The 15,295-nt window shown below is 40.7% G+C and overlaps 1 protein-coding gene and 1 long non-coding RNA gene across 5 annotated transcripts in view; one reads left to right on the top strand and one right to left on the bottom strand.

Annotated features, from left to right (window-relative positions):
• COL4A4 (collagen type IV alpha 4 chain) overlaps positions 1–15,295 on the bottom strand; it is a 137,494-nt gene that overhangs the window by 14,271 nt on the left and 107,928 nt on the right. For all 4 annotated transcript variants that reach the window (XM_030574727.1, XM_030574728.1, XM_030574729.1 and 1 more), the window contains 6 exons: positions 10,078–10,149; positions 9,219–9,347; positions 8,613–8,720; positions 6,619–6,774; positions 2,051–2,149; positions 210–218 (listed from right to left, as the gene is read on the bottom strand). In XM_030574727.1, the coding sequence (XP_030430587.1) occupies positions 210–218; positions 2,051–2,149; positions 6,619–6,774; positions 8,613–8,720; positions 9,219–9,347; positions 10,078–10,149 (573 nt within the window). The remainder of the gene's footprint in view (positions 1–209; positions 219–2,050; positions 2,150–6,618; positions 6,775–8,612; positions 8,721–9,218; positions 9,348–10,077; positions 10,150–15,295) is intronic.
• LOC115657240 lies at positions 9,262–14,534 on the top strand. Its single transcript, XR_004001931.1, has 3 exons — positions 9,262–10,383; positions 13,321–13,367; positions 14,035–14,534. It is a non-coding gene; the product is annotated as an uncharacterized LOC115657240 (long non-coding RNA).

The raw sequence follows: 15,295 nt of genomic DNA, 5'->3' as shown, positions 1-15,295 counted from the left end.
TTGTGGGGCTCCTCGGCATAGTACAAGATCACTCTGCCTGTAAACACAACCAAGCTATGTTAAAATTGATTATAATCAGCCTATTATAATGATATCTGTCATTCTTAGCTGCCAGCTATGGCACTACTATCCAGGGAGTGTGGAATGTACAGAAAGAAACCCAGACATGCAGAACAAATATTTGGTTAATAAGGCATTCTCCAGCTTACCTCTGCAACCTGAAGGATTCATCAAATGGAAAGCAGACCATGGCAGCCATTGCCAGGCAGGATTGAAACAAGTTTCAGGCATATAAAAGAGAACAAAGGATGGAATGAGAACTGAAATAGTTTGTATGAACCTGACATTATTCATGCTGATATAAATAATAATGGCAAAATATAAAGTACATGTCTTAGAATGCTGCCTGCAAATAGTTTTCACAAGAACAAAAAGGAATCCAAAATCAATGTGATTTTGTAATATATGGTATTGTTGAACGGTGAGGTGCTTTGTGTGATGTGCAAACTCTTCTAGATGACCAGTTCATACAGTGCCAAATCCCAAGGTCCTTGCTCAGGGCTAAGTCCTTTTACTGGGAACCACATGGGGAGAGGCCTTTCTATGTGAGGAATTCCCCATGACTATATGTAAGCAGAGATACCACCTCTGTCATGTATTTACATACCCCCGAGATGCCCCTCCATTGTGGTTTTGTACAAAAAGGTGCTGCATATATGATTGAAGTAGGAGCAGGGACAGAACATGCCTCCAGGGCCTTCTTTGGTGGACTGACCTCTGCGTTCCATATAGCTATATCAGGGAGATAAAATAGTTCCTTGTGGCTCCCCACAGCTGTTACCGAAAAGCCAGAAGGGCAGAATTGGTGTAACATAGGCAAGAGTTAGCCTCAGGCTGCCCTCTCTCACTGATCCCCTGTATCAGTTCATCCCCTCTTCATAAACCTAAACAATGAATGATTTGCAGGGAATTCTGTGATTGGAATCTGTTTTCTCCTGCCCTTCTGGCCGCCTCCTGTAATAGAAGGTGATCTGGGTCTCAGCTTTTACTATATACTTAGTCTGTATTGAATCAAACTCTTACTTACTTGGGGTATGAAATAACAGCTGAGTTAAAAACTAAGTAAGGACCTAAGGATTTGGCCCACAATACTTTGTATTCATCCCTTATTCCCACAGGGGTAGAAACTGGTACAGAACTCAGCAAAGAAAGCATCACATATGATTAGATGAAATGACTATATTCTAAACTACTTTTCAGATTTGCATAATTACAAAGCATCTGTTCTTTATCGCTAAGAATTTTTTAATTGGTAAATAAAATATATATTACATTTTCTAATCTTGAGAAACTCCCTTATCGATTTAGAATATATTAATTTTCCCCAGAGCTTCTTATTTTGATGCAACAGGCAAAGGTAAGACTTCTTACTGTGTACTGGAATTCTTGATACTGTGGTATGTAGTATTTTGGATATTAAGATATTGTGCTTAATGAATGTTACTTGAGAAAGATAATATAGGAAAGGAAAAGTGGGTGATGAAATACGCAGTATGAACTTTGCCTCTTTTACAGCAAATAGCATCTGTTTACATTTGGTACATCTTTGCAAGAGCCCTCGCCAGACATGCTCATGCTCTCTAGTCTTGCAAACTATTGCAAGTATCAGAAGAAAATGATCATTTATTAAATTGTTTCAGTGATTCAAAAATGTTCTATGTAACTGAAGGCTACAACTACCATTTTAAACCAGCCTTGCACAACTCAGGAAAATGTACTAGACTAGGCACATACTTCATCAGTGAAGACTGATTACAATAATAATAATAAATAAGAAGAAGAAGAATTATATCTAACTTACTCAATGATATTTCCTCATCCTAAGTGAGTGGACAGCTAGGATTTTGTCAGGTTGCTATAAACCCTTTTCATGCAAGTGAACACTATATAAAAGTATTCTGTACAGCTATTAAGATCAAAGCTTATCAAGGCTGAGTGGCTGGCACACACACTGCTGCATGGCAAAGAAACATGTGTTGTTCAAAAGTACCTTCGGGACCTAGAGGGCCAGGTTGTCCTTGAAAACCTCGATCCCCAGATGGCCCAAAAGGGCCAAGAGGACCCTGGGGGCCAGGGTTTCCCATTGGACCTAAAAAAACAAAAAAAAAAAGTGAGAGGTGAGTTTTTGTCACTGGTACTTACACTGAACAGTTAAATCTGGTGACCCCCCTGTGATGCTAAAAGCACAGAACACAACAGCAGTGAGGTCAGGCATCAGGTTCCTGACTAGTTACTGTTCTGTGCAAAATAGCTGGGGGCCAGATTTTGCTCTCCCACAGGAAAACCCCTCAAGGAGTTTCCTGTGATGACTCCTGCATGGGGAGAGCTAGCTCTATGTATTGCTCCTGTCCAATAGAAGCAGCAAGCCCTGCAAGGCTCGGTCTACACTAGGGGGGGAATTGACCTAAGATACGCAACTTCAGCTACGTGAATAGCGTACCTGAAGTCCGTGTATCTTAGGTTGATTTACCTGGCCGTGAGGACAGCGGCGAGTCGACCACTGCCGCTCCCCCATCGACTCCACTTCCACCTCTCGTGTGTGGTGGAGTTCTGGAGTCGATGACAGAGCGATCAGGGATCGATTTTATCACAGCTACACTAGACGCAATAAATCGATCCCCAATAGATTGATCACTACCCACTCGAGTACTGTAGACATACCCCAACACTTATGAACCTGTTTGGAGGCACAGAGCCTTCCATAGTGAAGATATATGCCTTTGCATTGGTTCCATGGCACCCTGCAGCTTTTACAGCTCCCTGGCACTATGATTCTACTGGAGCAGTACTGCTTTCCTGCCCTGGCAGCTTAGGACTTCAGTGCCCTGCCTGGTTTGAGCCAGACCCGCTAGCCTGCTGCAAACCCAGACCCAGGTCTGAACCATATCCCCTAACAGCTGTAGGCTTGACTGAAAGCAACTTACAGAAGTGTTCCTGTTTTTAACACTCAGATATCCAACTCCCAATGTGGTCAAAACCCCAAATAAATCCATTTTACTCATAAATTTTTTGCCCTCTATAACACTGATAGAGAGAGATGCACAACTGTTCGGCCCCTGCCCCACCAGGTATTAATACATACTCTGGGTTAATTAATAAGTAAAAAGTGATTTTATTAAATACAGAAAGTAGGATTTAAGTGGTTACAAGTAGTGACAGACAGAACAAAGTGAATTACCAAGTAAAATAAAATAAAACATGCAAATCTAAGTCTAATACAGTAATACACTGAGTACAGATAAAGTCTCATCCTCAGAAATGTTTCAATAAGTTTCATTCACAGACTGTCAAGTATCAGAGGGGTAGCCGTGTTAGTCTGGATCTGTAAAAGCAGCAAAGAATCCTGTGGCACCTTATAGACTAACGGACATTTTGGAGCATGAGCTTTCGTGGGTGAATACCCACTTCCTCAGATGCATGTAGTGGAAATTTCCAGGGGCAGGTATATATATGCTAGCAAGCAAGCTAGAGATAACGAGGTCAGTTCAATCAGGGAGGATGAGGCCCTGTTCTAGCAGTTGAGGTGTGAAAACCAAGAGAGGAGAAACTGGTTCTGTAGTTAGCAAGCCATTCACAGTCTTTGTTCAATCCTGAGCTGATGGTGTCAAATTTGCAGATGAACTGAAGCTCAGCAGTTTCTCTTTGAAGTCTGGTCCTGAAGTTTTTTTGCTGCAGGATGGCCACCTTAAGGTCTGCTATAGTGTGGCCAGGGAGGTTGAAGTGCTCTCCTACAGGTTTTTGTATATTGCCATTCCTAATGTCTGATTTGTGTCCATTTATCCTTTTCCGTAGAGACTGTCCAGTTTGGCCGATGTACATAGCAGAGGGGCATTGCTGGCATATGATGGCATATATTACATTGGTGGATGTGCAGGTGAATGAACCAGTGATGGTGTGGCTGATCTGGTTAGGTCCTGTGATGGTGTCGCTGGTGTAGATATGTGGGCAGAGTTGGCATCGAGGTTTGTTGCATGGATTGGTTCCTGAGCTAGAGTTATTATGGTGCGGTGTGCAGTTACTGGTGAGAATATGTTTCAGGTTGGCAGGTTGTCTGTGGGCAAGGACTGGCCTGCCACCCAAGGCCTGTGAAAGTGTGGAATCATTGTCCAGGATGGGTTGTAGATCCTTGATGATGCGTTGGAGGGGTTTTAGCTGGGGGCTGTATGTGATGGCCAGTGGAGTCCTGTTGGTTTCTTTCTTGGGTTTGTCTTGCAGTAGGAGGCTTCTGGGTACACGTCTGGCTCTGTTGATCTGTTTCCTTATTTCCTCGTGCGGGTATTGTAGTTTTGAGAATGCTTGGTGGAGATTTTGTAGGTGTTGGTCTCTGTCTGAGGGGTTAGAGCAGATGCGGTTGTACCTCAGTGCTTGGCTGTAGACAGTGGATCGTGTGATGTGTCCGGGATGGAAGCTGGAGGCATGAAGGTAGGCATAGCGGTCGGTAGGTTTTCGATATAGGGTGGTATTAATGTGACCATCACTTATTTGTACCGTGGTGTCTAGAAAGTGGACCTCCCGTGTAGATTGGTCCAGGCTGAGGTTGATGGTGGGGTGGAAGCTGTTGAAATCGTGGTGGAATTTTTCCAGAGTCTCCTTCCCATGGGTCCAGATGATGAAGATGTCATCAATGTAGCGTAGGTAGAGAAGGGGCGTGAGTGGACGAGAGCTGAGGAAGCATTGTTCCAGGTCGGCCATAAAGATATTGGCATATTGTGGAGCCATGCGGGTGCCCATAGCAGTGCCACTGATCTGGAGATATGTATTGTCATCAAATTTGAAATAGTTGTGTGTAAGTATAAAGGTACAGAGCTCAGCAGCCAGTTGTGCTGTGGCATCATCAGGGATAGTGTTCCTGACAGCTTGTATTCCATCTGTGTGTGGGATGTTTGTGTAGAGAGCCTCTACATCCATGGTGGCTAGGATGGTGTTTTCTGGGAGGTGACCAATGTATTGTAGTTTCCTCAGGAAATCAGTGGTGTCACGGAGATAGCTGGGAGTGCTGGTGGCATAGGGTCTGAGTAGAGAGTCCATATATCCAGACAGTCCTTCAGTGAGAGTGCCAATGCCTGAGATGATGGGGCGTCCAGGATTTCCAGGTTTGTGGATCTGTTAGTCTATAAGGTGCCACAGGATTCTTTGCTGCATTCACAGACTGGACACCTTCCTAGTCCAGGCACAGTTCTTTCCCCTGGTACAGCCGTTGTTCCACCTCAGGTGGTAGTCAAGAGATTCTTCATGATGGCTGCTCCATTTCATTATGTTCCACCCATTTATATATCTTTTGCATAAGGTGTGGATGCTTTGTCCCTCTCTGGGTTCCCACTCCCTCCTTCTCAATAGAAAAGCACTAGGTTAAAGATGGATTCCAGTTCAGGTGACATGATCACATGTCACTGTAACACTTCATAACCCACTTGCCAGCACACACGTATACAGGAAGGCTTACAGGTAAAACAAAGCCATCTACAGTCAATTGTCCTGGTTAATGGGAGCCATCAAGATTCCAAACCACCATTAATGGCCCACACTTTGCATTTACAATAGGTCCTCAGAGTTATATTTCAAGTTTCAGATACAAGAGTGGTACATTTATACAAATAGGATGATCACACTCAGTAGATTATAAGCTTTGTAATGATACCTTACAAGAGACCTTTTGCATGAAGCATATTCCAGTTACATTATATTCAAACTTGTTAGCATATTTTCATAAAATCATATAGAGTGCAATGTCACAATGTGCTTCTGCATTGGTTCCATGGCACCCTGCAGCTTTTACAGCTCCCTGGCACTATGATTCTGCTGGAGCAATGGTGGGCAACCTGCAGCACACGGGATGCATGCAGCCCATCAGGATAATCTGATTGCGGGCCGCGAGACATTTTGCTGACGTTGTCCATCTGCAGGCACAGCCTGCTGCGCTCCCAGTGGCTGCAGTTCACTGTTCCCGGTCAATGGGAGCTGCGGGAAGTGGTGGCCAGCATGTCCTTGTAGCCTGCCACTTCCCGCAGCTCCCCTTGGCCGAGAATGGTCAACGTCCGCAAAATGTTTTGCAGCCCACAATCAGATTACCCTGATGGGCTGCAGGTTGCCCACCACTGTACTGGAGTCAGCTGCCGGGGTTTGCCCCACCTGTGGAAGATCCCAAAACCTCCTTTAGAGGAGTGGGGGTGGGAGAGTCCCATAGGAAACATCAATCAATCAGATTTCATTAGATTTCCAGTGGAATCCCCAGAGTTTGTTGGGGAACAAACTGTGTGTTCACTTGGCTCCTTCCCAGACTCTCCTGTTCCTGCCCCAGCACCTATCCCCATGTGGAGATCCACAACAGGACAGTGACCAGAGGAGTCTGACCCTTCCCTTTCACTTTGTTGGAAGCAGATCCCCAAGAGCACATGGGTCTATGGTGTATGATCTGGCCCACAATTCTTACTGTTGAAAAATGTGAAGACTGAGTAGGTAATTTCTCAAAAATGAGAAGTTACCATAAAGCAGATACTCAGAAAAATCTGCCTGAAGTCAGGTATTCACTCAAACAAAACCATACACTTGAAAACATACCTTTCAGGCCTCCTCCTCCTCGATTTCCTGGAAAGCCTTTGGCTCCTTGCTGCCCTGGCTGGCCAGGAATACCGGGTGCACCTGGAACACCAAATTCCCCCGGATCGCCTTTCACAAAGATAGTCTTTCCGGGGGGGCCAGGATTGCCAGGCAGGCCTAAAACAAAACAATGGATATTAATAATGCACTCAAAAAAGGGTAATCTTTTCAGAGATGCTTAAGTTCCACCAAATTTCAATGGGAAGTAGGATCCTAAGTGACCGAGATGTGTTAGAAAATGTTGTCCTAAGTCCTACTTCAAGATAATACAGGGGAGGAAGTCTCCATGGGATAGACCCTCCCAAACCACTGGGGTCCTCCACAATCAGTAAGAGGCCAGGTGAATGCTATCTGCATTGGTGTCCATGTTGGTTTTGTACTGCTGGCTGCCCTCCCCTCCTCAACTCCCAGCTGTTTGGTGATGCAGAGCTACTATGACTAAGGTGTTTAACTCCTTCAGCCAATGTAACTGAGCTTGTGGAATGTACAAACTCTGCTGACTTCACTTGAACTGGTTCTTGAACTGACTACGGTCTAAGCTTTGCATGAAAACAGCCCTCATCTACAGAGGTTATATGCATAAACATGCAGCTCCCACTTCCCTCTTCTCTTCCCTCTTCCAGGGACAGAAAAGCTATTTTAGCTCTGTTCTTTTTGTAAATGGCTTTTCTATACATGAGTGTCATCGTTTTAAGGCCTAATATCACTTTCCAGGACTACAAGCAAGTGCTCTGCAGCCTATTGGAGAGCAGTGAATTCACCTTTTTGCAAAGATGAAAAGTTCATCTTTCTAGCTTCGCTGGGTTGTAAGATACTGGAACTTAAAACTTGTAGGAAAATGGCCCCAAACCAAATATTGCCTATCCTTCACCTCCTGCTGGTGCCGTTTTAATGGGAAAATTCCATCATTAGGGGGAAAGAATGACCCATGCTTTAAAAACTGTCTATTGTCAGAAGTGTTCTGAGTTGTACAAGGCTGGAAGTAATCCCGGCAGAGATTTATAAGCAGAAGGAGTGCAACTGGACAGAAGTACACAATGGTTCCAGTTTATCACATGGTCTTCAATATTATCACGGGGCTAGCACCTCCCAAAATTACACCTACCAAAGGACAGGAGGTAGTCAGTTCTAGACCAGTAACAGTTTTAAGGTGTGATATCCTGCGATCCTACAGAGCTAGAAAGAGGAGCGTTAAAATAGGGTGGTGGGGGGGAAGAGACTCCCAATTTTCCAACAGAAAATGCAACTCTTGTTTCTGACCCTGGATGGGTCTGAGATGCTGGATCTCAAAATCATGACACTTATGAATGGAAAAGCTGTTTTAGGATATTTTAGAGGTCTTTTTAGCCCTCTAGAGTTGCATTCATAGTGAATGTGTTTACATGTATCTGTTGAGGAATACAAAAGTAGTCCCAATAAAATTTTAAACACACTCTAATATGCTTGCAAAATAGTTTTTGTTCCCTGTAACATATGTGGCCTATACAGAGTACATGGTGGTATGGTTTAAAGGTTTCATTGGAACTTGTATGGAAGCCTACATAATGCATCCTGATAAAATCTTTATACCTCACTACATAATTATCATGATAATACCTATTTCCAGTAAAATGGGGATCATAATATTTATCTCCTCTGTGAAGTGCTTTGAGATCTATGGATCAAAAGCAGTTTAAAAAGGAGATAAGTATTGTTATACCCATTTTACAGGAAGCTGAGGCACGGGGGGGTGGCATAACTTGCCCAAGGTCACCCAGCAGGCCAGAAATGGGACTAGAGTGCAGACCTCCTGAGTCACTATCCACTGTGCTGCGCTGAGCCTCTCTCCATGTATTCATGGAACAGCCATATATTTATTACCCTCTTTGCCTCTTCCCATGTCACATGCATATATATATGATTAGAACACAATTTTTACTGTTTTGGTTAATTGATCATGTTTGATTTTCTTGTACCTCTGATGCCATGTGAGCCAGCTGGCCCCTGATCACCTGGAGGACCAGAAGCTGCAGTTTCAGGAGATCTTCCCACAGGTCCCGCCGGCCCGGGACCTCCTGTTCTACCTGAGGGAGCAGATCATATGCTAAATGTTTGAGTTTTCAGTATTTTATACTTAGGTTAACAAAAATAAAATATTAATTTAAGGGAGTTGAGGTGCAAGGTCATGCAGAACATGCAGCTGTGTGCTGCATTTCCCTGCTAAATAGACTGTGGGAGGCATTTGGCTCAGAAAATATAATTATTTTTTAAAAAAATTCAAATTCCTTTCCATAATATTCACTAGCGCTAAAGAGGTCCCAGAATGTATCATTCGTTGACATCACTGATTCCACAAGTCTCATGCAACCCATGGTTTTAGTGATGTAGCAGAATGATGCATTCTGGGATATCTGTAGCAAGTCAGGAAATGCTAGCATACTTCTTGGATGAGAAAAATAATTTTCTTAAAGAAGGGATCCCAGATGTATGTGCTCCATGGGCCTGCTAAGCAAGTGGCAGGGAACTAGTTCAGTTTTCATTTCAGCTTTGCAGTTCACTGTTGTGGAGAAAATGTTTCTTACCTGGGTGTCCTGGAAAACCAATGTCTCCAGGAGGTCCTGGAAGAGAAACTCCTGGGAGTCCAGGTTCACCCTTGTCTCCTTTTGGTCCAGGTGCTCCTGTGTATCCTGGAGACCCTATTTCACTTTGACCTCCAGAGGAAAACAATTACAGGGCATGAAGTCTACAGTGAATGCAAATACAGATGTACAGAATAGAAATACCAGCTGCAGATGATGATGTTCTTTTTGTGATTAGTCTATCTCTAATGGTCTGGTTCTCATATGTAAGCTGGGTGGAGTTTTGTTGAATCTGGCCCTCGTTCATCCTTTTGAAGGTATTAAGCTCCTTGATTCAAGGCATAGTCTTTGTCCTTAATTTGAAATTCTTTGCTTTCAATTTCTTAATTTTCATTTTATGTCTTATGATCTCTTAGACTGGCTCTTAGCATTGATTTTAACAATGGTCAGTCGGGTGTTTTGAAAGCTTCAAATAGATCACCATGGGTGAAATCCTGGCTCCACTGAAGTCAGTGGCAAAACTCCCACTGACTTCACTGAGGCCAAGATTTTCCCCCATGAGTCTCCTTTTAATCTATTTGCTATTGTTTATCTTGTACATATAAAAGTTTGAGACTTGGCTTCACTTTGAATCATCTGCACTGAACATATTCTCAAACGATTCCAGCAAGACTATTAGACAATGGAGGATTTTAAATCTTTCCCCACAAATGATTGCTGGTGTCTCTTTCTAAACCATTAACTATCAGCACTGTTTTAAAGGTCAGTCTTATCCTTAATGACAGGATAAATATCAACATAGCATGGATCATTTCATATTCATTTTCATTTAAAAGAAATTCTGTACATTTTCATTCTTTACCTGGAACTCCTGGTGAGCCCTTTTGACCTTCCAGTCCATTCAAACCATCTAATCCAGGCAACCCTGATAAACCTTACAAGTATTGTAAACATTATTAGAAGCATGACCCAAAAGACTTGAAAATGTTCATTTAACAAAAGTAAATATATAAAACTTGACAATACATTTCTGGTTCAGTACAGTGTTTGCTGGAAGTGTTTTGACAACTGAAGAATGAACTACATCATTAACAGTTGAAGACTGTTTTGAAAAAGGAGCATCATTTCTAGATTGCTGGATAGTGAAGGAAATATGAAAGTAGCAGAGGTAATTTCTTTTCATATATTAGAAATCAGAACATTTACCTTTAATCTTTAGTGTGATTTTAATTTGAAAAGTGACTAGAAATATGGCACTTCTTTATGCATTGCATCTGCTCCATGTGCACTGATAACCATCATCTACCAACTTGATAAAAATGAGATTTTACTGCTTTTTATTCCTGTTAACCCTGGAGAACCAACACAGCTAAAACAGAATGAGCTGTTGATTCTGTCGTATTTTGTGCAGGATTATTTACTGTTGACCTTTGGGCCAGACTTTTGTAAGGCCTATCGCTTATTTATGAGTTAAACTCTCAAAGTGTTGTGGGAGTCTTATTAAGAAGGGAAAAATAGCTTGCCTAAGAATTACCACTAAAAGATTTGACAATCTTTGCAAGAATTGTTAAACAATAAATATTATTTTAGATGTACTAATTACTGTAAGAGCCACTTAGCTTAGGAGGATTTACAGAGATAAACAACAGATGTTAATATACTGGAAATTTTGGGGATAAAAGTAATATATGTCTATGAAAAACAGGAAATAAGTGAAATTGAAACTATAGGCCCCTCTACTATAATAGTACCATGCTGTAAGCTAACTTCAGAACCAGACAAATAGTACAAGCTAACTGTCTTGTCTACAAATGCAGGAAGAGATTCTCACAGATTGTAGTGATGTACATCTCTTTCTGTTATGTTCTAATTATTTTAATAACTCAAATCCAGCTGATTTATCCTGAGGTCTCTTTAATTACTGAATAAATTCAAACCTTACTAACATCCTTATTTGGTAACAAATTAGTAACATTACAAATTAGTAACATTACAAGCTGCCCCTTTGCAAATCCTTTAAAGACAATGGGGTTGAACATGTGTAATTGAGGACTTAAATTAGTATGCAGACTCATTGTTTCTCGTGGTGATGCACTAGGTGGAAAGATCAGGCTGAGTTTCAGGATAGGCAGGTAGAAAGAACATCATCTTTTATTTGTAAACTGAGGGCATTTGCTAAGATAATTGAAACACAACAAAGAGATAATACTATGATGCCATTTGTACAGTCTCTCTTCAGAGTACAAATACTCTAATTTCTTTCCCCTTTTTATTGGAGAGTAAAATAATATTTTTTGTTGAAGTTTTATTTATAGATTTTAAAACTTATCGACAAAACTCATCATTTCAGGATAGAAATTACAATCATTTAAATTAACTACAAATCACACCTTCTTGGCATTTATGTCTAAATTTTTGCTTAGCAAAGCTGCTTGCTGAATCAAATGGCATATAACTTTCATAGTAACACAAGCTAATTACTTAGCTGGCTTTAATATAACCTTTAAGTTTTGTTTTAGTAGCTGAAATTAAGAACTTTCTTGATTGTGCCTTACCGTCTAAATTTCAAACAATAAATATCTGCAAGGGAAAGTACTTCATTTTAAGATGGGGTAGAAGTTCATGCTCACTACAGGGGGGTACAGAGCTTGCTATGAAAAAAGTGTTATAATTTCTGAAGTATGCTTCAGTCATAGTGATAGCCTACTTGTCCCCTCCCGAGGTTATATGGAGTCAAACAGTTTTGCATTAGGAGTCTTTTCTAGTAGAATGGTAGTATGTTTAGTGTCCTGTCAAATTTGAGTGCTTGACTTCGCAACCTTAATAATGTTCTTTTTAACATACTGGGTGTTTGTTTAGTTTGTTTGGTATGTAATTTCCTAGGTTTTTAAAAAAGGAAACTCAACCCCCCCCCCGAAATTCTATCGTGTGACATCATATTGGAACCAACATATCTCATCCAAAGCTTTAGATCCACTGCACTGATGTCTAACCACTGGAGCTAATGGAGTAACTGACAGTAGTTGTTATCCTACATATGCACCAACACTGGAGAGAGAAGGGACACTTTCTAAGTGGGTTTCACAGATATTGGCTGACAGCAGAGAAATTACTGAGATTCAGGAATCTTTAATGTCATTCTATGCTCAGAAGGGGAGTTGGTGCTGGTGGACACACCCTCTTCCACCCATAAGCATGACTCCCTTCTGCCCCATCCCCTCCAACCTGCCATTCTCCAAGTCTTTTCCCTACCCAGGCTTCTCCTCACAATCCCATTCTTCTCCCCTAGACAGTCACAGTTTTCTCTGCTTAGGTCTTCTTGTCCCAGACTCTTTGCCCAGCCAAGAACTACAACTGAAGGAAAAACCTTCATCCCCAGGCAGGAGCATTCCCATTTTGGATAGAAACTTTGGGAATTTAGCTGCTAAAATGTAAGTCTCTATTGAGCATACCCAAACTGATTTCTCAAAGGTTTATAACTTGGCCAAATTTGGGCAGATTTTCATGGAGACAAACAAAGGCATATCCCTGACACAAAGGCCTTGCCCCTGCTGAATTTCAAGTCCCTGCTCCAAACTATGGGGGCTCTAAGAATTTTCAAAGTAAAGGTTGGCAGAATGTAACATGGGCATAATGTATCTTTTCACAGCCTTGTCCTCAAAAGGCTGAACAATCTTGGTTTAAACTTTTCAGAACAGTTCAACCTGAGGCAGACAGCTGGCATGGAAAATTTCAGCTGAAACAGTTAAAGTTTAGTAAAGTTATAAGCAAATTAAAACATGGTCTTATAATTGGAAATGTCAGAAATGTCAATACTACATGGTGGTGCCAGCCCCACGTGTAATATTCTTTCTGCCCTTAATTAATTACTGTACAGTAACTTTTCATGACACTTGTTCACCTTTCCAATCCTGTTTACTACAGCCTCATCTATACTTCAAGGGACTTCCTTGTGAAAGGCTTATGTACGAGTTATTTGCCAATGCTGAGAATTTACCTAAATGATCACAAACGCTAACAATTTTTGGAAACCCATTTTGTTTAAAACATTTTTGAAGCTTTGTTTTTTCAGTCATTATTGATATTGGTTTACTTTGTTTTCCAGGAAATTTCTAACACATTTGTCAACACTTCATTATAACATTAACACTGGTAAGTCTACATTTTGGACTGTTACAGTCCCATACTTCCAGCTACAGCTGAATTGGCTGACCTATATATGAACCATGATTCCTAAATTTTAGGACCCCATCCTGCAATCTTTACTCACGCAATCCTTCTGAAATTAATGGGACTATTTGCTTGAATAAAGACTACTCATGAGTACAGACTGCAGGATTGGGCCCTTAATTAGTGAGACTCTCTCTCTGTAATAAAGCAATTGTTGTTGTTTTTGTTTTGTTTTGATGAATGCCTGTAACTTCAATCCCTAAATCTGAAAATTGGTCGTGCATGAGATCTTTAATGTAAATGAAAAGCAATTAGGCTAACAAGGCTCAGTCCTTAATAATGAACAACTGATTAACCATTTCATTTCTAATGACGATCACAAATGCTTCTTCATTATTAAACATGGAACTATTAATATTATTTAAAAGCCATGCTTCATAGTACACTGTCATACCAATTCCATTAAATCCTTGTAATTGGATACATTTTAAAATTTATAATCCTTCTTTTCAAACATATTGGTAGAATTAATCCACACTGGAGCTAATCTTTATTGGGTGGCTTGATCCCTACTGAATTTCCATTTTTATCTGAGCTATTTATTTTTCAGTCCCTGTGCATCTGTTGATCTCTTGTGTTTCCTTTGTAGGGCCTAAAATGATTTCCATAAAATGAATGAGTGAAGTTAGCTGCATAAAACTAATAAAATGCCTGCTCCTAAAGAAAAGCAGGACACTTCTGCAACTAACAAGTTTTCACTATCAGGTGTGTAAATACCTTTTCAAATGGAGGGCAATTTGGAAATCCTTGTCATTGCAGCATGACTCCCAGTGCTGTAGCTAATAGGTATACTGTTGTGTGCAACACAATAAACTGTTTTCCTACAGATTACACAGCAACAAGGAATTTGTTATTGTATTATATGAGCACCGCCAACCTTCCCACAGATAATCAGAAAAAGCTTGCATGTAAACCTCGGTTTTCAGTTTTGAACTGTCCAGGTTTGCCGTAGACTGAAACTGAAAAACTGAATGTTTTCTTTATAAAAATTGATCCCTTTTGGGGAAATTTATTATGGACTCAAGGGTGGCTTTGACTTGAGCCCCAAATCTGGGGCAGCATGTGGTACCTCAGTACCACCCAGTAAAAAGAAACAAGCTAGCTTCATTTCTGATTATATAATTTATCTTAGTATAATGTTGATATAATATATGCTAAATTTTAATTAGCTACAATACATAACATTTATATTGTATCCTTTAAGGGGGAAGAGATTTTTAAATGCACAGTTTTTTCAATCTAAACACAGTGATTGCCATGAAAGATGTAATTTATCATTGATTGGAAGTATTTTTAAAAGTAATCTGCCAATAGATCATCTGTCTTGCAAACAGTACTTATTTTATTATCACATTTTGATAAAACGCACCAATCATATGAGATTTTCTATATTTGAATTGGCCACCTTTTTCAGTATTAATGTTTTCCACTTCAGTGTGCTCTGCTATTGGTATTCATGTTTGCTGTATGCAGAGTAACAGTGGCACTACATGGCCAGAAAATAAATTACAGTGTAACTGAAGCGTTAGTGAAATATCTATCTTCAGAGAATTTTACTGTTCTTGTGTCAAACTCTGCCCTCAGTTACACCAGTTGAACCAGAATTTATGGTTTATGTCTCTGCCTCCTTATTTACTTTAGATTGTAGCCTGATTTCTTTGGCCAACATTTATGCTTTAAGGGTGAGATTTTCAAACGTGCCTAACTCTTCTAACTACTGAAGTCAAAGGGGAGTTTTACTATTGATTTCAATGGGAGCAGACTTAGGCCAATGCTAAGCACTTTTTAAAATCCTCTCTATTTTCAGTTACATTTGTTATTGCACAAAATTCCCAGTAATTTCTGACACC

The sequence above is a fragment of the Gopherus evgoodei genome, chromosome 9 (genome assembly GCF_007399415.2).
Source record: "Gopherus evgoodei ecotype Sinaloan lineage chromosome 9, rGopEvg1_v1.p, whole genome shotgun sequence".
In the NCBI taxonomy this organism is placed as follows: domain Eukaryota; kingdom Metazoa; phylum Chordata; order Testudines; family Testudinidae; genus Gopherus; species Gopherus evgoodei.
Note: the sequence above shows the minus strand (reverse complement) of the source record. Positions and strands in the feature narration are given on the sequence as shown.